Source organism: Podarcis tiliguerta (assembly GCF_965153285.1).
Source record: "Podarcis tiliguerta genome assembly, chromosome: 5".
NCBI classification, from domain to species: Eukaryota; Metazoa; Chordata; class Lepidosauria; order Squamata; family Lacertidae; genus Podarcis; species Podarcis tiliguerta.
The window spans coordinates 41,051,487-41,075,249 of NC_139538.1; the positions used below are offsets into that span (position 1 = coordinate 41,051,487).

General features: G+C 48.6%; 1 protein-coding gene across 3 annotated transcripts; it reads left to right on the forward strand.

The window, feature by feature from the left end:
- The first annotated feature begins 1,305 nt into the window (after positions 1-1,305).
- Positions 1,306-18,763, forward strand: PYROXD2 (pyridine nucleotide-disulphide oxidoreductase domain 2). 3 transcript variants are annotated; one of them, XM_083443837.1, is made up of 16 exons: positions 1,488-1,688; positions 2,511-2,530; positions 2,744-2,837; positions 2,932-3,005; positions 4,578-4,733; positions 5,413-5,566; positions 6,547-6,608; positions 6,740-6,837; positions 8,057-8,198; positions 8,975-9,109; positions 10,675-10,747; positions 12,784-12,940; positions 14,501-14,655; positions 15,141-15,247; positions 15,503-15,623; positions 16,768-18,763. In XM_083443837.1, exons 1-16 carry the CDS (start codon positions 1,556-1,558, stop codon positions 16,836-16,838), a joined length of 1,752 nt encoding a protein of 583 aa, XP_083299963.1. In that variant the 5' UTR covers positions 1,488-1,555; the 3' UTR covers positions 16,839-18,763. The 3 variants fall into 3 exon arrangements, 2 of the variants coding, with proteins under 2 accessions (XP_083299964.1, XP_083299963.1); XR_014512115.1 differs by having other exon boundaries at positions 1,502-1,688; positions 14,230-14,655; XM_083443838.1 differs by lacking the exons at positions 4,578-4,733; positions 5,413-5,566 and having other exon boundaries at positions 1,306-1,688.
- The last annotated feature ends 5,000 nt before the right edge of the window (positions 18,764-23,763 follow it).

Below are 23,763 nucleotides of genomic sequence, written 5' to 3' on the forward strand. Positions count from 1 at the left end.
TCTAGGCTGAAAACAGTATAAAGCTGTGTTTTTCTACATTGGTTTCCATCTGAAGAAGGAAATGGCAATCTGTTTTTAAAAAAATTAAGTCACATGGTCACATTCTCATTAAAATGCTAAGCAGAAATATTCTTCAATCTCTGAGAGATCCCTATTTGCAAAGGGATGGTTTGGTACCAAAAACACTGTATAAGATAGTGGATATATCAGCCTAGTGTAGTATATAATTATACCAATAGATATCAGAGGTTAATTATTTCTTTAAACGCTTGACTGGAAACCCTTCTCATCTCGGCTGCCTGCCTGCGTTCGCATTCAGCAAGGGGAAAATACTCTGCAGTGCTCTGAGCACAGTTCCTTGATTTGGTTTAAAGTCTTGCGTCACTTTTCCAATATCATACTTGAGCTCAAGGTGCACCATAACATTTTAAAAGTAAAATATGTCAATCTATAGCCACATTGGCATAATACCCAAACACAAAAGATGAAAACTGCAAAAACAGTAAGCAATTCAATACACAATATAGTTCCATATGCTTAAGTTCCCCTGGGTGCTTTTATTTAGAAGGTGGGGTATAAGTAAAATAATTCAAAACTAATGTATCAGAAAAAAATACATTTATATTATTTGCATTACATTTATATCTCACTTTTCCTACAAGGTGGACAAAGTGGTATGCAGGATTCTCCTCTCCATTTTATCCTCAAAACAACCCTGTGAGGTAGGTCAGGCTGAGAGATTGTGACTTATCCCAGGTCACCCAGAAAGCTTCATGGCTGAATAGGGATTTGTAGCCTAGTCTCCCAGGCCCTAGCCCAACACACCAATTGATAAGCCTGACCAATGGCAGTGGTTTACCCCTGAGTAAACATGCATAGAATTTCACTGTTGAGTCTGACTGACTGCTGCTCCCTGCCTGGAAATAAGAAATCTAACAAAACACTGTGGCCAAGCCAAGGAAGCCCTGGTGTCTTTGTAGGTGGATTTCACGCCCATCTTTTTTTAACCGAGGGTCGATTTGAGTCGCCTCTTGCAGCCCAGACACAGATTTACCGCCTCGGTGAGCGCCAGGTTAGCCTTCCACATGCTTCAAGCTGATCATTGACGTTGACAAGTTCTAAGGCTGACTCTTGATCAAGACAAATAGGCAGCTCGCCTGGAGCCGAATTAGCGAGGCTTTGCTTGTCTCGTCCCTGGCTGAGGAGCTGCTTTGCGCGCTCACGTCGCAGCTCGGGCCCTCTTGCACTTACTGTTTAGTACTCCCCACAACTCTCTCCATATGTTTCTTTGGCCAGATAAGGGCCCCCTTCGTGCATCGGATGAAGGCAGCTGCAACTTGCAGCCCAGGAAAGCAGATGTGTCCCCCAATAAACTTAGCGCGCGCCTTCTCTCCTCTCCTTCCTCCTTTCCCTGCGGACCTTTGCATTTGGGGCGGTTCACTGCCCTCCCTCTTCCTCTCGGCCCCTCCTTCCTTGCAAGCTCCCCGCCCCACGCCCCTTCTCCCTGGGACTGGACTGGAAGCGCCAGGCGAATGGCAAAGTCCTTCCAGGCGTCATGATGGCCGCGAGGCCCCATCGGTGGCTGCGCGCTGCTGCTCTCCTAAGGATCCCGGGGGGCTGCAGAGGGTGCCACGTTGGGGCTGCAGCCTCCCTGAAGCGGGAGTACGACGCCGTCGTGATAGGGGCAGGTGGGTGGCTCAGGCAGAAAAAGCAAGGGCCCGGGGTCCAGGCGGGAAACATAAAAGTGGGGGTTACCCCGTGCTCCCCCCCGAACAAGATGCCCAGGGCAGTCTAGCACGGGGGCCGTGCTCATGACTGCTTCCCACGAGGAAGAGGAAGGCGCACTTTCCTGCAGGAGAAGAATTGCGAGTAAGTGGGCAAAGAATGGTCTTAGGCTGGAAAAGAGCAGAAGGTTGGTTTTGAAAGACGATTGGCCAAATATAGGGAGGAAAAGACTTGTTCGAAGCATCCAGCTGTGATGGCTATGCTCATCCACAGTCTAGGCAGTCTGCTAGATGGGCCTCTGACCTGATGCCCCAGGGCTCTTTATCTATCTAGCCTTTATATCCCACCTTTTTCCCCAAGGAGGTGGCATACATGGTTCTCCCCATCCACAACAACCCTGTGAGGTAGGATAGGCCAAGAGACAGTGACCGACCCAAGGTGAGCTTCATGGCCTAGTGAGGATTTCAACCTTGGTGCCTTGGTTCTGGGTCCAACAGGACATACGGTACTGGCTTAATGGTTTGGTGGTGTGCTATGCAAAGGGAGGATGCTTTAAACTGGAGGAATGGTGGGTGGGATTGCCCATTTATTTGAGAGAAAGCTCCATTGATCTCAGTCGGGTTGACTTCCGAGTAAACATGCTTCACTTCAGACTGTGGGACACAGTTTTGGAAAAGAACAACTTTAAAGAAGCCTTTAAAAAAAACAGAAGTGCATTGTGGCTACGTAAATTGTGGGAGGAGGAGGTGGCCCAAATCAAAGCTGCTCATCTTGTCTCTTTGCAGGACACAATGGACTGGTGGCTGTGAGTACTGAGAACTCCTGAGGGGACATGGCATCAGGCCTTTTGGCCCTCTGGGAAGAGATTGGCTCGGAGGGAGGGGGCTGCTGGTCCCTACCTGGCTTGTCATCTGGGGAAGACCATCTTCTTGCCTGGTGATTGTTAAGTTCAGCAAAAGGCATGGGGTAAGCAGCTGGGACTTATTCATGGCTAAGGGGATGCTCCTTGCATCTTCAGGCTGCCTACCTGCAGAAAGGTGGTTTGAAGACAGCTGTGCTGGAGAGAAGACACCTTGTGGGAGGTGCAGCAGTCACCGAGGAGATTATCCCAGGTAAGAGCTGTGCTTCCCGGTTGCTGCCCTCCTGCTTTTCCAGGCAGCATCCGATCGCTGCTCCTCAATGCACCTGACATGTCCTCTTCTACAGGGTTTCTCTTCTCCAGAGCCTCCTACCTGCTCAGTCTGTTGAGACCCCAGATTTACTCAGAGCTGGAGTTAAAGGTATGGCCCGTTTGCTTGTGCTGGTGGGGCAGGGTGAGCAATGACAGTGCGAATTGCTGGGTTCCTGCATGGTTTCTGCCCATTTTTGCTTGTCATTTTTGGGGCACCAACAACAACAAAAACAAATCCAAATCCAAATATTGAGATTGCTCTGAACCTCCTGACTTCCCCCCATCCCCTCCATGGGTCCTAATGATCATATTTACAACTACCTATCAGTATTTGGGGGACGCGGGTGGCGCTGTGGGTAAAACCTCAGTGCCTTGGACTTGCCGATCGTATGGTCGGCGGTTCGAATCCCCGCGGCGGGGTGAGCTCCCGTCTTTCGGTCCCAGCTCCTGCCCACCTAGCAGTTCGAAAGCACCCCTAAGTGCAAGTAGATAAATAGGTACCGCTTTATAGTGGAAAGGTAAACGGCGTTTCCGTGTGCTGCGCTGGTGCTGGCTCGCCAGAGCAGCCTCGTCACGCTGGCCACGTGACCCGGAAGTGTCTCCGGACAGCGCTGGCCCCCGGCCTCTTATGTGAGATGGGTGCACAACCCTAGAATTGGACACGACTGGCCCGTAGGGGCAGGGGTACCTTTACCTTTATCAGTATTTATCCAAAAAAATTTCCTTCTAAATTATCCATCCTTTCTGTTAATTTACAAGTGTGATTAAAATCCTGCTAATGTTTTAACTTGCTTACAGTGGTCTTGTAAATAAATTATAAACTTTTCCCATTCTTTTTTAAAGTTCTTTTCTTCTTGATTCCTGAGCTTCTCAGTTAATTTTGCCATTTCGGCATAGTTCGTCAACTTGGTTTGCCATTCTTCTTTGGTCGGTGTTGTCTCTTACATCTTTTAATAAATTAATATGCTTGGATGACTAAGCTACCTACACGTTCTGACTGGAGTACCTCTGCCACCCAAGTTGTACAGTCTGAAATAGTCATTCTCCATCCCTCAGTCTTGGTATCCCATTTGTCACTGAGGTAGATAAATACTTATAATCTAAAGGCTATCAGTTACTAGGTTTATGCTGAGAAGGTGAGGTTTTTATTCATTTAAGTTGAGAGATGACATGCGGTACAAGCCTATCCATGTTTGTTCAGAAGCGAGTCCCACTACATATAGGTCTCACTTCTAGTTAGGTAGGTGCATGTGGGACTGCAGCCTTGGTTGGCTGATAATAATAATCAATAATAATAAAAAATATTTATACCCCGCCCTCCCCGGCCAGAGCCGGGCTCAGGGTGGCTAACACCAGTAAAATTACAGTAAAAATATAATAGGAAAAAAACAAAACAATTTAAAATACAGGTTAAAATGCAATTTAAAATGCAGCCTCATTTTAAAAGTAGCCCACAGACACAGTTCATAAAATTCTGAATGATATGACCAATGGGCACAAATTCTAAGGCCAGTGTTCACAACGTGGTCTTGGTTGAGGCCTGTGGGCCTGTGACAATGAAGCCTCTCCTAAAATCCAAGGACCCAGCGGTTTATATCTGTATCTGCCTCACCTCATGTGTGTGATAATTCAGCATGTTTTGTGTCCAGGCCTAGAAGCCATGCTGCCTTCTGTCTTCCAGAGACATGGTTTAAAAGTGCTTCCGCGTGACCCTTATTCTTACACACCGCTGCTGGAGGATGCTCGGGCCGGAAAAGCCCCCCGCTCACTGCTGCTGGGGAACAACATGGCTGACACACAGAGCCAGATTGCTCAGTTCTCTGTAAAGGATGCCCAGGTATTGTGGGGAAAACTTCCTCAGCCCAAGACATTTTGTTGCTGGAGGGGAGAATGGTCAAACACAGTCTCCCGCCCAGCCAGGAAATTTGGCCCCTGAGGGAAATGCCCAAAGCATCCCTCTGGCAGTAAAAAATACAATAGTATTAATCATAGAAGTGGCTTGCTGGGTGGGCCAAAACCAATATGCTAGCTTCCCAGCAGGTGAGTTGCTGTTGCTTACCAAGATGGGGAGCAGGGAGGCTCAGCACATTGCAAACACACTGGCAGGAGTGTTGGATTGGCTTCGCCATTGTGTTTACACCATGACATCCTCCCTGTAACTTCTTGTAACCCACGTGCTGGGAGACTATTGTAGCATCTCCACCCCATTGGGTGAGTTGCTTCTGAATATTAAAGTAAATAATTTGCTTTCATGACAGCAAAAATCAGCTGCCTTAGGTAGCTTCCTCATTCTGCCTAATGGTAGCATCGGCCTGGGCAAAAGTGTTGAATGAGTCAGGGCCACGGGGCACAGGAAACTGGGCCCAAAGACCTGCAGGGACTGACTGGGCCCCAAACACTCACAACTGGCCTGTGAGAAAACATTCCCTTGGCAAATGGAAGTTGTTGTCTTGGGAGAATCTCTGCTTGACATGACTGATAGAACAGCACACAGCAGTTTTCTTTTTCCTTTGTAGGCCTTTCCCAAGTATGAGGCATTCATGAACCGCTTGGTGTCAGCCATAGACCCTCTTCTTGATACCTGCCCTTTGGACGTGGCTGGTTTCAGCCAGGGCTCCCTTCTTCAGAAGCTCAGAGCCTTACGAGGCTTACGGGCCCTGATCCGTGCAGGTAAAGGATGGAGGGGCTAGACCAACATTCTTGGGCTCAGGGTGGCCTTAAATCAAGAATGTGTGCCCACTGGATTTTCCCTCATGGGCCATTTTGTGTGTGTATGCGTGTGCGACTGAACCTCTGACCTAACTACTTAAAATGGGGTAGCTAACCTTGTTGATGTCAGATGCACATTTGGAAATCTAGGGAACTGTTATGGGCACCACAAAATACCCATTTCACGAAAGAGAAATTGGCAATGCGCAGCCTTCCCCTTCAAACAAATGGAAAAATTGCACTCCCCAAACAACTAAAACAACTAAATACGAGCCAAAACAGCAGCCCCCCCCCAAAGGGTATCCGATGAAAGCAACACTCAGTTGTTAAAAAATAAAAATTGGGAGGAGCAGGGAGATTGGCGGGCATCAGGGGGTGTCTGTACCTCCTGTGGTGCTTGTGAGTGCCGCATTGGAGACCCCAGATGTTGACGGTGCGTCAGAACCTCTATATGTGTTACCCTATGCTGGTGATGGGTCAACCTGTGGGCCCATAATCCCTGACCATTGGTCATGGTGCCTGGGCCTGATGGGAATTAGAGTTCAACGGTGTCTGAAGTTTAGCAGGTTTCTCAACCCTACCCTTCATTTATCTCTCTACCAGCCCTTTGTTGCTCTAAACACAGGTTGTTTACAACCGGAACAACCCCCCAGGCAGTGTGCTTGGAGGGGCAATAGTGGCAGAGGGCTGCTGTCTTCGTGGACTTCTCAGAGACATCTGGTTGTCCACTGTGACAAAGGTGATGCTGAATTTGATAGACCATTTGTTTGTTCCAGCAAGGCTCATTCTTTGACTTGGCTCAGCTGCTTGCCTGACCAGCGGGAGAAGCAATGCTCACCTGGTTAAACCTTTTGTTAGGGACTGACAGAGGTTCAGGGATGCTTTTTAACCTCTGGCTCTGTATTTGAACTACACCGGACCCCTGTTTTCCTTTTTGCCAGGCTTTACTCTGGGGAAACAGCTTCCGCAATATTATCAGGTTCTGACGGCCCCCATTTCCAAGGTAAAAACCACTTCATGACCCAGTCAGAATCCCTCCTTCTCATCAGAATGGTTTCTGCTCCTTCTATAATCAATCGGCAGGTTCCTTTAGACGTTGCATACTGAGCCTGTTCCTCTTTCACCTTGTTGCAGATTTTGGATTTGTGGTTTGAGTCAGAGCCCCTGAAAGCAACACTGGCAACAGATGCGGTGATAGGTGCCATGGCTGGTCCGCACACACCAGGCAGTGGGTAAGGTTCTGTTCAGGTGCGCACAGCCTTTGGTTTTTGCCCATCCTGCCTCTGTGCACACCCTTCCCACTCCCCATTTCAGGTTGGCCCCCAACTCTGTTGCTTATGTGAATACCCAGAGCAGAAGTGGGGAACCTGGGGCTCTCTAGATGTTGTTGGACTCCAGCTCCCATCAGTTCCAGCTGGTGTGGTCAGAGGTTGGGGATGAAGGGAGCTGTGGTCCAGCCACATCTGAAGAGCCTCAGGTTCCCCATCCCTTGTCCATCAGAGCCATCAGAGGTCTGCAGATGGGCAGTGCTCAACACAAGCAGAGATGAGTTATTCCTTACTTAAGAACTTTGTGGGCCAGGTTCAACTAACTAGCTGCACTAGCAGAAGGTAGCACAATGAGTCCTGCCAGCACAATGGGACTCCCCACCTTCCCAGTGCTGTTGTGCCCAGGTCCTGCTTGTAGGATTCCCAAAGGCATTGGGGATACTGGACTAGATGGGCCAGTGGTCTGGTCTAGCCTAGCAGAGAGCAAGTGTGGTATAGTGGTTAAGAGCGGTAGACTCGTAATCTGGTGAGCCAGGTTCGCGTCTCTGCTCCTCCACATGCAGCTGTTGGGTGACCTTGGGCCAGTCACACTTCCTTGAAGTCTCTCAGCCCCACTCACCTCACAGAGTGTTTGTTGTGAGGGAAGAAGGGAAAGGAGAATGTTAGCCACTTCAGGTAGTGATAAAGCGGGATATCACATCCAAACTCTTCTTCTTGTTCAGGTGCTTCTTGCACTCTTACCTTATGTTCCTTCCCTGCCCCCCCCCTTCCCATCAGCTTTGGCTGATCAGGAGAACCCCCCCCCCTCTAGGAGGAGAGAGGAGATTGTTCCATCAGACAAGCAGAAATGCTTGCGCCGACAGAGCGATCTCCTTAGCGCTGCTTTGAATTCCGCCCCAGGCTTTTAATTTTTTTGTCGGTCCTTTGGGACTGAAAATGTAGGGCATTAAATATTGTAATAAATAAAGCCATTAATGATAACAGCGTGCACGAAGGGGGAAGTGCCGTGCATTGTAACAGAGCCCTGCTTAGATGAATGCAAGCAGGAGGTAAAGAAAGCTGAGATGGCGCCAAGCCTGTCAAGCACTCCTGGCCAGCTTCTGCCGGGGAGATGCTTTGTCTTTTGCTCTGGGAGCTCTGAGCCCTGCCCATGGCAGCCCTTAACTCTTGGTCTTTCTCGTAGGTATGTGCTTCTGCACCATGTGATGGGTGAGCTGGAGGGGCGCCAGGGGGCCTGGGGCTATGTGGCTGGGGGCATGGGAGCACTTTCCCGGGCCCTGGCCAATGCTGCAACTGCACTCGGGGCTGAGATCTTCACGGAGAAGGTGGGTGGATCCAGGGAAGGGCAAGCAGTGCAGTGCGAGGGATAGTGACATACTGGGATGGCACAGGGGAAAGAAGTTATCCTGGCACAATTCCCAGAGGGGTAGCTGTGTTTGTCTGTGTGGCAGCAAAAACAATCAAGAGTCTTGTGTCACCTTAAAGATGGACAAGTTTGGCAAAGGCTTTATCTGACGCACAAAGCCTAAACCTCAGTCGCTGCGACATACATATTTACAAATGAAGGCGAGAGCCTTGAAAGCAGCGAGGCCAGAGGGAAATTAAAAGCAGAAAAAGTGCAGGCAGAAGCAATGCAATTATAGCCAGAATGCACACAGAGTCAGTGTAGTGCCCGTTTGCAACTGCAGTGTGAGGTGACAAAACTCGGCAAAGCTGAGTTAATTAACGTCTGTGGCGGGACAGGAAATCATTGTCTCTATTCAGACCCAAATGGATAGAGGCAAACCTCTCCGTGAATTGTGCTTCAGCAGACTCTGGTCCACAAAACGCCCTGGTGATTTTCCTGGAGCAGTGAATGCAATCGCTTTGTTCCAATGGGATGCCACGTTTGGCATGCACCAGAAGACAGAGGCAAAATGACACCCTCCAAAATGACAGTGATGTTGGCATCTCTGGAGATTTTTGTGGGGAGGATGAGAAGCTGAAGCCGGGGTCCTTCCTATCCCTGCTGGTATCTTGTTGATATGGGGCAAGTGCGAATTAGCTTTCTCCAGGAAGCATTTTTACTCCCATTTAATTATCCCTCTTCTCAACCCTGCAGGCTGTTGCTCAGATTCTTCTGAGCTCAGATGGGAAGGCGCAAGGTGTTTGCCTCCAGGACGGAACAGAAGTGAAGAGCCGCCTGGTCCTGTCAAATGCATCTCCGCAGCTCACCTTTCTGGAATTGACTCCTCAGGTGAGTCCTCCTCCTTGGCATAGCATGGGAAGCCTTGGGGGGATTCTCCAGACTTTTCCACTCTCCTTGCTTTTTCCTATCAAGCAGCAGGATGCCCAGAGCTTGCAAAGGATGTAAGGTAGGTCTATTTGCACTCTGGTCCTTGAGGGACAATTACAGATACCCTAGATGAGTGGGGAGCAGCGGGGGCTAGAGACACCCCCTTTAAGATTTGCCAGTGGGCTGAGCCCTCACCTAGGAATGATCGAGCAAAATATACTGCTGTTCTGGTCCAAGCTAACTGAGAAAGCCCAGTTTCTACAACTCAGTATTCAGTTGCACCGTCTTGCTTTCTGTACCTGCAAACCAGAGTGTTGCTGTGAAAGGAGGAACTGAGCTGACCAGAGACTGAAAGCATGGAGAGAGAGGGAGGGAGAGTTGAGGATGAGAGTGAAGAAGCTGAGTCCCAAACAGTGTGCTTCTGGTTTCTCCTACTCTTCCATAATATCAATGAACTATGTGTTTTCAGTACAGCTGGGAAACCCTCTCAAATTTAATGTTTAATCTAATATTGGACCACTTTGAGCCACCCTACCTTAAAAACACTTCAGGGCTCTCTGGTCTGCTGTGTTCGGGGAGGTGGGGGAGGTACTGTCTGGGAGTGCTGCCTTCATAAGTAGATTATTATTATTAGCTTTTGATGTTTTGGTGTGTTCCTTTATATTTCATTGGAAACCGCCCAGTCAGATGGGTGGGGTACAAGAAATGTATTATTATTATTGGTGGACTTGTAAAAAAGTATTGGAAAATGATAAATAATGAATTGAAAAAAATGTTCAAAAGTACTTTTCAGGGGAAAAAACCCCCAGTATCTTTTCTGTTGGGGATAATTCAGACTGAAATTCCCAGGTGTCAAAAAAGGTTATTTATGTATGCCACTACTGCGGCCCATGTTTTGTTAGCCCCAAAATGGAAAATGAGCAAGGTCCCAACCAATGAAGAAGGACAACTTAAATTGACAGAATATGTGCAGCTTGCAAACTTAACATATGGAATAGGAGAACAAGAATAACATACGTTTAGAGAAGATTGGAAAGTGTTTATTTAATATATGGAAAATAACTGTGTACAGCTGAAAACGCTGGCAGCATTAAGATAAATTCAACAGTGTAGATAAGTTTTGATGGATGTAGTAATGGAATACTGAATGGTATAGTTTTTGTAAAAAAGGGAAGTCACTGATAACTTAAGGATGTAAAAATCAGTACTTTAGTACTTTAAATTGTAAAACAGAAAATTTAATTAAAAAATTATATAGTGTGTGTGTGTGAAATGTTGAAATATATTATTTATTGTTGTTATTATTATTATTAGCATTGGAATCAGAGGCAATGAACTGGCTGCCTAGGATGCTAGGACAGCAACACCCCTTTGGGGGACTGATTACCAGCTGTTAAAGTGTGTATGTGTGTGTGTGTGAGTGAGTGAGTGAGTGAGAGAGAGAGAGAGCAGTTTAACCTCCAGTTTTCTTCCAGATACCAAACTATATCCCAGGAGCTCATTCTGTGTTTGGCTCTTCTCTCTAGGAGCAGCTGCCCCCGGAATTTGTCCAGAGAATCTCCCAGTTTGACTCACGCTCTCCAGTCACCAAGATCAATGGTGAGTATTTCATGGAGGCAAAGTGAGCCAGATGCTTACATGCAAAGGTTCTGCACTTCCATGGTCCTGCAAACAGCAGGCAGGAGAAGAGTCACCCTGTGGATGAAGAACGTGAGCATTTACTTGTGGAAGAGAACGGAAGTCTTTCAATGTCTTGCCCAAGGGCAGTAGATGCAAACATGGACCTTGGGATCAAGTGAGGCCAGCAGCACCATGTGTGGCCAGTAGAGGGAGCAGCAACACTACTAATGGGTGGTTTTTCAAGAAGGTTTCAAGGAGCAGGTTCATTCATTTGTATGTCTCTTCCCTCCGCTTGCCCCCACCCAAAATCATGCTCAAAGCGGATAATAACAAAGAAAACAGGACTGCATTTCAAGCAAACACTACAAAAACAATTCCATCACAACAGCAAAACAATAGCAAATGTAATAACATTTTTTTAAAAAATGTATTTCGATACAATAAATATAACAAGATTGCTTAAACAACATGCAACATTCAATAGCAAACATAACAAGGGGGCATCAGTTTCACCTTAGTCCTAGAAACACCCCTTTCCCTGATGTTGCTCAGGGTCCCTCCCCTGCAGCATTCGCAAGGCTTCCAAGGGTGGTGGTGGCTGGAAACATAATGATGTGGTCTATGCCTTCCCAATAAAATGCCCAAGCTGGCTGCTGGGAGAATAGAGGGAAGAATTGGGGAAGCAAGACTCCAGGGCTGCCATTTTCCCTTCCATAAGAGCCCTGGGTTCACCCTGCTCTCCCCTCCCCGTGAATATTTATGCAGCTTTCTCCTAAAACCTCTTAATAATCAAAGAAGTGGTTGGTAGCCTTCCCCCCCCCTTCCCCTGCTGTTTCCTTGCTGGTAGTGTGTTGGTGGCAGGGGGGCATATATCCAGCCAGGGCAGAGGGACTGGATGCTCCCCTTCTCACAGATGACTGGCCTGCCTGCTCTTTCCCGCTTTCCTGGAGAGGCTGTTAATAAATCCAAATACCACTTGGCTATAAAATAACAATGAGTTCATGCAGCTGCACCCGGACGCACTATAATAAATTCGGTGCAATGTGCTAAAAAGTGCACCTCCCTCTTGCACCAAAAGGCAAGCCACTCTGACACCACAGAGGGTGTTTGTGCTTTATTTGGAAATGGGGACATTGCTTTTAGAACTTGAAAGCAGGTCCACCACACAAATGTGCGTGGAGGCAGAGCAGGGGTGGGGAATTGCAGGCCCTCAAGTGTCCTTGGGACTCCTCCCAGAATGCACCCTCAGCCTTACTTTACATCCTTCTTGTTTTTGCCCAGCCGGAATGAAGATCATGAGTGGCTGGGGTCTCACTGGCACTGTACCACGCAGAGGCCCAGGTGGCCTGAAAGCAAAGTAATAATAATTTATTATTTATACCCCGCCCATCTGGCTAGGTTTCCCCAGCCACTCTGGACAGCTCCCAACAGAATATTAAAAACACGATTAAAGATCAAACATTTAAAACTTCTCTAAACAGGGCTGCTTTCAGATGTCTTCTAAAAGTCAGATAGTTGTTTATTTCCTTGACATTGGATGGGAGGCGTTCCACAGGGCGGGCGCCACTACTGAGAATTCTTGCAGTGAAGGAACCCCCAGAAGGCCCTCAGAGCTGGACCTCAGTGTCCGGGCTGGACGATGGGGGTGGAGACACTCCTTCAGGTATACTGGGCCAAGACCGTTTAGGGCTTTGAAGGTCAGCACCAACACTTTGAATTGTGCTTGGAAACGTCCTGGGAGCCAATGTAGGTCTTTCAAGTCCAGTGTTATGTGGTCTCGGCGGCCACTCTCAGTCACCAGTCTAGCTGCCATATTTTGGATTAATTGTAGTTTCCAGGTCACCTTCAAAGGTAGCCCCACAAACAGCGCATTGCAGTAGTCCAAGTATTGAAAACGAGGGGGAAGAGGTGGGAGTTGTGGGGCTTAGCACAAAAGACTTGGGCCTTGGGCCCCCTTTGCCCCTCCCCTGACATCCCCCCTGTCCAGCCTCAACCTCCGTTCCTTCTGTCCACAGTGGCTGTGGATCGGTTGCCTGATTTCCGAGCGGCCCCCAATGCCAGGGATGGCTGCCCCTTGCCCCATCACCAGTGCTCCATCCACCTCAACTGTGAAGACATACAGCTCTTGCACCAGGCCTTTGAGGATGCCTGCCAGGGGAGACCGTCAAGCAGGTATGAGTGGGAATGCTAATCCCTGCAAGGACTGACTGGCACAGGTGGGCAGAATGGGGAATCCTTTGGCTAAAATTGGCCCCATCCTAGCCAAGGAACAAGAACAGCTAAGGGAAAGAGTGTGCTTAAAACTGAGTTAGAAGGGGCTCTTGTCTCGTGTCAAACAGCTGTGAATGGACCCTGGTTGCTGCTTTCTTGCATCTGTAAAGCCCTGCCAGGCAAGCCCCCTGAGTGACCCAGGGCCTCATGTCCTGTTTCCTAACACTGCACTTGTTTGCGAATCAGAAGAGCCCAGATTTGTCTCCCTTGTTGTTGCCAAAGCCCAAGCGGAGATCAGCTGTAAGAAGGGAGAGGAAATGTAAAAATTGCAGAGGAGAGCTGACCGCTGCAGAAACCCACATTGCTCACAGCAGCCTCGTTCTGGCATAGTTCCTAGTCTCAAGACCTTACCATGATACGATTCTGGTCTAATGAGATAAAACTCCTCTTCTCGAAAAACAAATGGATATTGTCAAGTTCTTCTCCAGCATATTTATAATCCTGTGTGTGCTTTGGGAAGCACTGTTTCCTACACACACAATTAGCTGGAGTGTCTGCCAGCCATCTGCCCCAGGGACGAGTGCAGGGCAGACACTTTCATTTAGATGCACCTCCTGCATCGCCGGCTTTTGGCAACCGTTTTGCTCTGCCTTCCGTTGCAAACTCCCTAAAACAGCAAAAGGCTCTGCTAGGTGTCTGCACCCCCCCCCCCCGTGTCGCTCTGGTTATTATCATTTGTTCAGCCCTTTAAGAGCAGAATATAAATTACATTCCCTCTTGCAGTTCACCTTGGAGTTCAACCTCTTATAGTGTCCATTGTACAGAAAACAAATAAACATGCGTGCATGCTCAGTTCCACTGAGCTTAATTTTACTTACTCCTAGACATATGTGCATAGAATTGCATCCTTGGGCTTTAAGCATCTTTTTCTTAACAACATGTTAGATTAAGCTGGAAAATGGAAAGCTGCATCTTTCAGATTCAACACTCCCAAGCCCTGGGCCACATCTGTCACAAATACAGTGATTCCCTCCTCAACGTTTACTGTATTAGTTTATGGGAATAACCATTGCTCAAAACCTTTTTTTATTTTTGCAAGATCAGCACCAAGCAAGTAGGAAGTATGCAGCATTATCCTGCATTGTTATCGCTCTACATACTACGGGTCTTTTCAATGAGTTATTTCCAGGCTTGTGGCCATCTTCTCTTCTAAATATGTGTCCCCCTTACATCCCCTTCTACTGCAACAGTGATGGTGGCCCTCCAGAAATTGCTGGACTCCAACTCCCATCATCTCCAGCCAGCATGGCCATTAGTCAGGGTTGGTGGGAGAGTCCAGCAACATCCACAACATCCAACCCTGCATTTTGCGATACCTGCAGGTCTACAGCCAGAGTAGAGTCACTGCTGGAAGCTTTGCTGGTGCTAGATGGAAAGTTCAGTAGGGCTGAAGCAGCTGCACTGAGGTTCTTCTGGACTTGACCCCAAGGGTTCCTGCTTGGCCTCTCTCTGCCGTTCCAGGCCCATGATTGAACTGTGCATCCCGTCTGCCCTGGACCCCACACTGGCTCCGCCGGGCTGCCACGTCGTCTCTCTCTTCACTCAGTACACCCCCTACACACTGGCCGGAGGGAAGCAATGGGACGACCGTGAGCGTGAGGACTATGCTGACCGAGGTACAGCCTTTGCACGGAGGACTGGCAGGAGCAATGGTGGTTTTGCGCTGCCTCTCAAGAAAGGGGAGAATTTTCCATTCTTGGGAAGGCTTGCCACCACCCCAAACCTTACTCCTTTGGGCCATGTCTCCCATTTGCACACCCTTCTTCCCTATCCTTCGCACCCCTTCTCTTTGGGGAGAGAACCCTCCTGCTTAAAACTGTGTAGCACAATCTTCTCTGGGTCTAGATGTTGCCCACTGCTCTTCCATGAGTCTCAGGGGTGGCTGGAAACCAATGTGCAGGGTCAGCTGAGAAGGGATTTCTCCATGGTGCCTAAGTGTGATTGTCTAGTCTTAGTGACTCTTGGGTGCTGAAATTCCAGTTGAATCCCTGTCAGAAAACCAGGTGTTTTTTGGGGGTGTGTGGATCCTGGGTGACTTAATACTTAGCCTTCCTTGAGGCAACTCTCAGTCTTTCCCATGTGGCATCTCTTCCCTTTGTAGTCTTTGATTGTGTTGAAGCCTACGCCCCTGGGTTCAAGGCCTCTGTCGTCGGCAGGGATGTCCTGACGCCTCCAGACCTTGAGCGGATCTTTGGCCTACCTGGTGGGGTATGTATTGGCTGAGAATCTCTGCCCATAGACTCTCCTGCCCAGCTTTGCCTTGCCATGCCCTTCCAGGCCAACCTCCCCAAACTCACTGATACGGCTTAGATGTTGCAGATGAGTTTTAACACCCACACAGACTTCTGCCCCAGCTGCCTCCCATCTCCCAGCCTCCACTTCTCGACTCCTTTTGTACTGGGAAGCAGAGACAGGGACTTCTGCTTCCCAGCTACCTTGTCTGATGCTGTCTCTGGTTTTCAGAACATATTCCATGGAGCGATGTCTCTGGACCAGCTGTATTTTGCCCGGCCAGTGCCTTCCTATTCCAGCTACCGCTCTCCAGTGGAAGGCCTCTACCTCTGTGGAAGCGGCGCCCATCCCGGTACGTATCTGGTGGGGGCAGCGCAAGGCCAGACAAGGCGTGTCTGTGCTGCTGCTGCAACAACGAGGGAGAGAGCCTGGCCTCGGTGGGAAGGGGATGGCTAGAGAGGACCAGGGAGGAGGGTGGGGTGTCTGGTTGCATTCCTGGTCCACATTTCCCTAAAAGCCCACTGGACGCAGCATCACTGTGGGGTGAGTTTGCCATGCTCCTCTAAGGTGTCTCTAGAGCTGGGTCTCAGGCTGTGCCTCTGGGGAGAGGAGCAGAAGACCTTTGCCCAAGGACAAGAGAGAGAGGGCCCTCCATGGGTGCCCCACCCTGGAATGGGTGCAAACTGCTGCTGTTTTTTTACTCTTAAAGATCCTGCATGTGTATGTAAGCCTGCTTGTTTAATTTTTCAATGTATTTCTTTACATTTCAGTTTTGCCTTTTGCCCCGCCCACTTCAGCCTTTTGCCCCGCCCACTCTTGGAATGTGACCCTCCTCAGAAGGTTGGGCTCAAAGGGGTTTCCCACCCCTGCTGTAAAGGGCAGACATTTGTCTGTGCTAACCTTTCCCCCTGTGCTGCAAATTCCAATGAAACTCCTCCTCTCCTCTCTTTTACTTCACCTCAAGAAGGGGTTTTTCACTGTGACAGGAGAAAGGGTTAACACCACTGACCCTCTGCCCCATAGCTTCTATTTAAAACAAAACAAGCAAAATTCAACATGTACATCAAATGCAAGCACATATTTTATGTGCTATGTCAGTGGCTTTGGCTTGGGTCTGCCTGGGATAGGTAGAGCTTTTGGTGTCTGGAAGGATAATTGGAGACATTCCCTGCCTCGTCTTCAACCTCCTCCCTCCTGGCTAATACTGGCTTGGGACTGGATTGTGAATCTTCTCTGTGGGGCATTCTTAGGTTGTTTGAATGCTTTCTTACGACACAGCTAAGAAGGGGAAGGAAAGGAGGTGCTCTCCCTTCTCTGGGTTCTTGCTGTGAGGAATTTTGGTCCCTTCCTATTCCTGCCCTGCTAGGGGGTGAGTGAGCTGGGTTCAAGGATTCCCAGTGGCAAATACCCACCAGAGTTCTACCCTTTGGCTTGCTGGCTGTGGACCTGGTTAAGCTGCCCACCCTATTCTTGCAACATCTCCCTTTTCTTCCCAGGAGGAGGTGTCATGGGAGCGGCAGGGCGCAATGCGGCTAGAATGGCTCTGGAGGATTTTAAGAAGCTGTGACCTCCCCAGTAGGACCCTTGAGCTGCCCTGGCTCAGGAAAAGGGACAGACGAGAAGCCACTCTGCTGCATTCTGTCTCTGGGCCCAGTGCTAGAGAGAGATCTTCGGTCTTTTGCTCTGGGCATTGCAGAGCCATGGAGCATGAGGTGGGCACTGCTCTTGGAGATAGATGGACACAAGTGTGCCACAAGCGTGTTTGCAAAATGCTCTTGCTACCACTACCACTACCAGCTTTATAAATCAGCTAATGCACTCCTCCTGGATGCTCCTATTGTACCCGAGGCTGCAGTTTCTTTCAAAGGCTCCGGTTTCTGCTTCCTTCCTCCTTGGGCTGGTTGAGAGATGCATCCTGTGCTTCCTGCTACAGGAAAAGGGGCAAAGTTTAGAGTCCTGGGTGAGGCTGGCTCCTGAGTAGAGACTGGGTATTTTAGTAGAATAGGGACCCACTGGGTAAAAATGCCCAGCAGCAGCAGCAGCAGCAGCAGCAGCAGCATTTCTTCTGAAAGCCCGTCTCTGCTGCCAGACTTAGGAAATAGGAATCTGCCTTTGAGAGTCTGACCATTGGTCCATCTAACTCAGGAGTGTCTGCACCGATTGGCTGTAGCTCTCCAGGGTTTCAGGCAGGGATGCTCTCCAAGCTCTACCTGGAGATGCCAGGGATTGAACCTGGGACCTTTTGCATGCAGGCAGATGCTCTGCCGCTGAGCTTACATCCCTCCCACCCCAACTTACAAGACAGCATCTTGGCTTCTGTTCCTTAATGCGCTATAACACAGACATTCTGCAAATGTGGCTTCAAACACTGAACAAACTGTCCTTAGAAACAGCTTAAGATCTTCACATCTCTGGAAGCTCAGTGTTTCATGCCACCCCAATCTCAGAGCGGCGCAGGATTCCAGAGTTTCCAGGGTTTGTGTTTCCTTTGGAAATGAGGCAAGGCAGAGACTGTGGTGTCTTTATGATATATGGTTTATTTACACACATATACAACCTGAGCCTGTGATAGAGGGGTTCACAGCATCAACACCCCAAGAAGGTCTTGTTTTTCCTCATAACCACAGCCTTGGCATCCAGCAGAAATCAATCATTTCTCTGCATCTCTCCCTTTCCAGCTTGCAGCTTTGCTTCTAGTTCACATCACTACAACTCTCTGCCCTCCACTCTGCCTTTGTCCTTCTAAGTACCCACGAGTTGGGGGAGGGGCACCACCCACTTGCCATCTTGCACAGAACCCCTTTCCTTTGTTCCCCATAATGGCCCATTGCCCGTGCTATCGCCTCAAGAGGAAGCTAGTCTGGCTTATGCTTTAACACTTGCTGGGTCCAGGAGTTAGGAGTGTTCTAGCATATAGCCTGTTCCCCACCCCCAATTCATAACACAAGAAACAAGGCCAAGTTGTTACAGTGCTGCCTTAGCTAAGGGGCAAGGAGAGTCGGCTGCTGTTCGTGTCTGTTGACCTTGTGCTCCCTATCCAAAGCTGGACATGCCTGGCTGAGCCCCAGTCCAAAAGAGCCATATTTCTCACTAGCAAAGAGCAGCTGCTTGCAAACACCTCTCTGCATTCGGACTGCAAATCCAGCTTAGGAAGTGGCTGGTAGCCAGCTGTCCTCTCTGGCAAGAGCCACTGTTGGGTTTTGTGCCCGAGGCAGCCTGAGGATCCCACGAATCAGTTGCACTGGCTTTCATCCAGTTCCATCCCATTGAAATCAATGGGGATAAATCAGCTTAAATCTAAATACTCTGCTTTAATTGGCGGATGGAACCTAGCCAAAGTGTGTTGACACAATAAGGAAAAACCGATAGCTAACTTTCCTCCCTAGCTATGATGGATTGATTTCATGTGAAGAAATGATTGTAAAATCATTGCCAACGGTACACTTAGAAAATATATGTCCAAAGATTAAAGAGTTTTTAAAAGACTGAGAACCCAATCTTCCTTTGTAATAATCTTTCTCACTTTTTGGGGGTGGGGGAGGGGGGGGAACTCTGCCACTGACCCCTGGGATGAGAAAGGCAGCCAAAATGCAACAGCTTTGCCGGTGAGGTTGCCAGCAGTCACAAGGTGCTGTTTTCCCAGGTATTCTTGCTGAGCACAATATCCATTCATTCCAATGCGGCACAAAACTCAATTGAAATAAATGGGGGTTGTGTGCAGCAGTTGACGGACTTTCCCAAGGAGAAAAGTCTCGTGCTGACGGACGTCTTTGTGTTATGTAATGCTCTGCAACTGATGCCGTTTCAGTTAAGCGTCTTACACAATGAGGATGTCAGAAAGTTGCTTTGAAGAAATGGAAAGCACGTTCTATACAATAAATAAATGCCAAGAGCTATGAGCAGAGCTCTCTCCTCCCCACCCCCACCCCCCCGCCGGAGGGGCTCCCTAAACATTGTCAACTCCAGAATATGCTGGCTCAGTCAAAATGCAACCCACGAAGCTTCTCTTGCTGCACCATTGCCCTGCTGATTCATAATCTGGCATCTTTCCCCTTGCAACCTCTCGATTCCTTTCTTTTTAGTGTTTGCTTTTCCAGGGTATGACAGTGACTGGAGTTATAAGAGTAAGAGCAATTAATTTTGCCTAATGGCAAATTATAAGCTGATAAATTCTCTGTGCCCCGGGTCTCGGTTTGTAATGCTGCCCCAGCATTGCCATATTTTGAAGAGAGAAGAAAGAGGACACATTTGCCGACTGCTGCATTTAACTATGGATCGCTATGACAACTCTACCCATGAAAAAGAGGACATATGGCTACCCTAGGTGTCTGCCAGTGGATGCTTCCGCAGACAGGACTTTCCCCTCTCTGAAAGAGCCACAGCACAGCCTGATGAAAGCGACACAAAACCCACCTTAACTCCTTTGAATGTCCGCTCCATGCCTGTTGGACCAATCGCTTCCGCTAGGTGGAAGCATTGCTCCTTTAGCATAATTTAGCAATGTTTAACAAGCGCAAAGCCAAATACAGCAGCGATAACTACCTTGCTAAGGCAGTTCCATACTTCTCATTGTTTTATGTCATGCCGGCCTTATGTACAGCTATTTTAGCATCGCCAGCAGTAGCTGGCAAGCACTGTGCCCGCTGCATCGAGGCTGACGGATGGCCTTCCTGCTTGAGATATAGTGAAACGTGGCAGGGATGATGAACGCGGAGTTGGAGCAGGGCCCTGGTAGGAGCTGAGAAGCAGGCAGGTCTCCCATGGCCTATGAGAGCCACAACTCCCCAAAGCAGGAGCTGCTGATCCTGGCTAGTGCCTCCTGACAGTTCAGGTTCCTTAAGCTGGTGGAGCAGGTCACCCAAGGTAATACTAACCTCAGCGCTCCCAAGAAGTGGAAACCCTTCTTCACTCAAGGTGTCCCTGCTTTTCCGACACCAGAGGGCAGATGCATGCGTCATGATTTCCTGCATGGAAACCAGTATGACTGACGGCCCTTTGTGGACGTTGTCTTCCCAGTCAGCTTACCCAGGAGGAGGAGGAGAGGGCTGAAATGTCATATGCTGCACTTCAGGGTTTCAGACACACCCAAAGCACTGAGGCTCCTTCTCTTGCTCAGCTGTCCATGCCTCCCTGCCCCTCTGCCTCCTCCCTGGCCTCTGCTCACCCATCCTTTATTTGACTTTGGGTTAAGCATCCCTGCAGTCCCAGGGAGATGCCACTGCTCTCTTTGCTCACTCCCCACACCCTGGCTGCCTCTGGGCCAATGGGATTGCTAGAAGGCACAGCTTCTGAACTGTTTTTAACTCACCCCCTAAATGCTGAAGTACCTTGCTCAGTTGTTCTATACATTTTATATTTGAATTATTCGCTATGTGCAATTGTTTAAACTGTTTTTCTATATGTAGTAGTTTTTTCATGTGTGGAAAGTATTGTAAGTCATTCTCAGATGCCGGATAGGGAGAGATTCATAAATGAGAATAATAATACTGGATGCATAAATGAAATAATGATGTTCTTGAGGAGCATAGGAAGCTGTTACGATAGTTACACTGTTTTAAAAATACAGTTGAAACAATTTACAATCAGAAGACTGAGAAGGGTCCTAAGACATCACCTATAAGGAGATTCCGACTAAAGATCAGGAAGAACTTTCTGACGGCAAGAGCTGTTTCCCTCAGGAGGTTGTGGACTCTCCTTCCTTGCTGGTTTGTTTTTTTTAGCAGAGGTTGGATGGCCTGCTGTCATGAATGCTTTAGTTGAGATTCCTGCATTGCAGGGGGTTGGACTAGATGATCCCCAGAGTCCCTTCCAACTCTACAATTCTATGTACTTATCTCAGCTGTAAAAAGTCAGGGTAAAGAAATGCTTCTTTAGCATATGTTGAAAGCTTTGCTAGGTGTGCCTCTATGTGGAGGGAATAACACAGCTTAGGGGCTGCCACAGAGAAAAATCCCTCTCAGGTGGTCACCCCCCAAAAGAAACCCCCCCACCACATTTGGGGGGGTGGAATTTCCACTAGCACCCCCCCAAAAAATAAGTATTGTATGAAGAAGTTCATAGACCCTGCTGGGCACTGACTGCAGGCTTGGCACTCTGGGCAAGGTATGGCTTACAGCACAGGCTTCCCTGAAATACCCGTCAACTTTAAATTTTAATCCAAACCAGGCCACAGGGTGCTTTCTGAAGAGGAGATGGCAGCCTCCAGCCTCCTATTGCACAGCATCTTGCCCTGAGTCTCCCTCCTCCTTGCCTGCCTTTGTGGGAAGAGGAGAAGCAGGGAGTGTTTGTGTGGCCTAAGGGTGCCCTCCCCATCCCTGCCAGCTCTCGCAGGCCAGCCGTCAGCCTCCGCGGGGAGCTGAATGCTCTTCTATCCGTTGGCTCGGCCTCCGAAACCTCTTCCTCCTGCTGACGCTTCTTCCAATTGAACTCTGCGCCCTGCCTCCCACCGGCCCCTAAATAAAACGTCCCTGGGACGAGGTGCTGCACCTGAGACAGCTATATAAATATTGACGGGATGAGAATAGCTCCAGGCGGAGCTGTTTTTAGTGCTGCCTGAGCTGCTCCCTGGCCTTAACCACAGAACATCCCGGGCCAAGGGCCTGACACGTGCCGAGGCAGCAGCTGGACCAGCTCGCCTCCTCCGCTCCGCCCTGTGCCACGTTGGACTGGCAAACGGGCGTGCCCAGCCCAGGCAGTCAATGACACAACAGCTTCCCAGCCTTGAGCTGCGATGGCTGCAGAGCTGAGTGCTCTGTGGGCAGGTCAGAGGAGGAAGAGGAAGCACAGCAAGCAGGTGCAGGGGGAAAGGATGCTCTTATTGCCATGGGCAAAAGGCCTGCAAGGGATCTAGGGAAGGAAATTCTGCAGCTTAGTAGGAAATGGTGGGTTTTTATTTATTATGTATACAGTCCTGGGTTTAATTTCCCATTGAAGATCTCAAGTATTGGGGCTGGGAGGGTATCCCCCCCCCCAAAGAGACCCGCAAAGAGATGCAGCCAGTCAGCGCTGGGCTTGATGGGTCTGTGGGAAAGCAATAGGTAAACACAAGAGGGATTAATTCCTGCCTGTCCAAGGTGGGCCATTTGACAAATATGGATGAGGGTAAAGCAGGTGGCATTCCTTTCTACTTTCGAGATTCCCCAATCATTCGTCCTGCTTTGTGTTCCGCGTCTGAAGTGAGCTGTGCTAAATCAGTGGGGTGACAGGGTCCCATTAGAAGCCATGTGGGGCCCCGAGATATTTCCTTTGCACATGCATCTGCGCAGGCAGGTCTGGCTCTTGATGGATGAGTCAGAAGGAAGCGGCCCAGCTGGACTGGGGTGGAGAAAATGGATCTCTGCTTCTCTGCAATCCTTTGGAGAGTCTTCTTGAGCAAAGCAGAGCCATTTTCAAACTGGCCAGCCTGCTATATTTGCAGGCTAAGCTGTGAATCGGCTTGTTCTCCTTTTCTTATGCAGGTTGTATAGGTTACACATATATTTCCTGATGTATTTCCATTGAACAACAGGTTTCTTTCCTTGCTGTTTGATTCACTGCCAGTGTTTAGTTTGCTTTGAATCATAACCAGCATCCATTCTGTTCTTGGCTAAACCACGCAGGTTTGTGGTGTCACCAGATTCTCTGTCTCAGGTCCAAAGCAGATGTGATGTGAGTCGCCCGTTATCAACCACCCAACACCCTTTTCTTGGGTTAAAAGCACCTGTGAGAGAAGGAGTCATTTGAAAGCAGGCCATGGTGACACTTGAGGAGGGGGCTAACATTTCCCCCCCACACCACAGCTCTAGTAAAAACCCACCCCCGCAATTACAGTTGGCTGTGAACAGCAGGTGGGGGGGGGCAGAAAAACTGATACCCATATATTTCCTGTCTCTCCTTCTCCCACCCTCATGGTAACAGCAGGTTGGGGGGATTGAGATCAGAGGTGCTACATGGGGGAATCTGGTTAAGCCCCTTACTTTGCACCATGGCTCTGCTTCACCCTTTCAGCTGATGGGAGGCCTGATCAAGAATCTCCCAAATCATGTTTAAATTGGTCCTCGGTTCATGTAGGTTTGTGTAGTGTTTTTGTTGTAATACTACTGGATGGCACTTGGCTAAGTTTTAGTCAGAGTAGACCTTTTAAAATTAATGGACATAACTTAGTCATGTTCATTAATATTCAGTTAATGATTGAATATGTCCATTAAAGATGACATACTGTAAAAAAATTTTTTTACAAAAATTAATATCAGTGGGTCTATTCTGAGCAAAACACAGCAGAATACCACCCATTGTGTACTGTTTTTATGTTGCATGCTTCCTAGTGCTCTTTTAAAAATATTAAGCTTGTGAGTTTATAAATGTTTTAAATAAATAAAACAACAGCAAATCTATTTTGCATTAAAAAAGTGCTACCTTTTGACCTCAGTGTGTACCTCTGAATTGCATTACTGTGGCAATGAGGCATGTGTGTAAAGCTGGAGCAAAAAAAGAGAAGTTAATGCCTATCTGCA

What these genes read in the sequence shown, in the direction of transcription:
- PYROXD2 (XM_083443837.1), top strand. Translation starts at nt 1,556, where the DNA reads ATGATGGCCGCGAGGCCCCATCGGTGGCTGCGCGCTGCTGCTCTCCTA. An exon ending in CGCCGTCGTGATAGGGGCAG is followed by an intron (nt 1,689 to 2,510) that starts GTGGGTGGCTCA and finishes GTCTCTTTGCAG; the next exon opens with GACACAATGGACTGGTGGCT. An exon ending in TGAGGACTATGCTGACCGAG is followed by an intron (nt 14,656 to 15,140) that starts GTACAGCCTTTG and finishes TTCCCTTTGTAG; the next exon opens with TCTTTGATTGTGTTGAAGCC.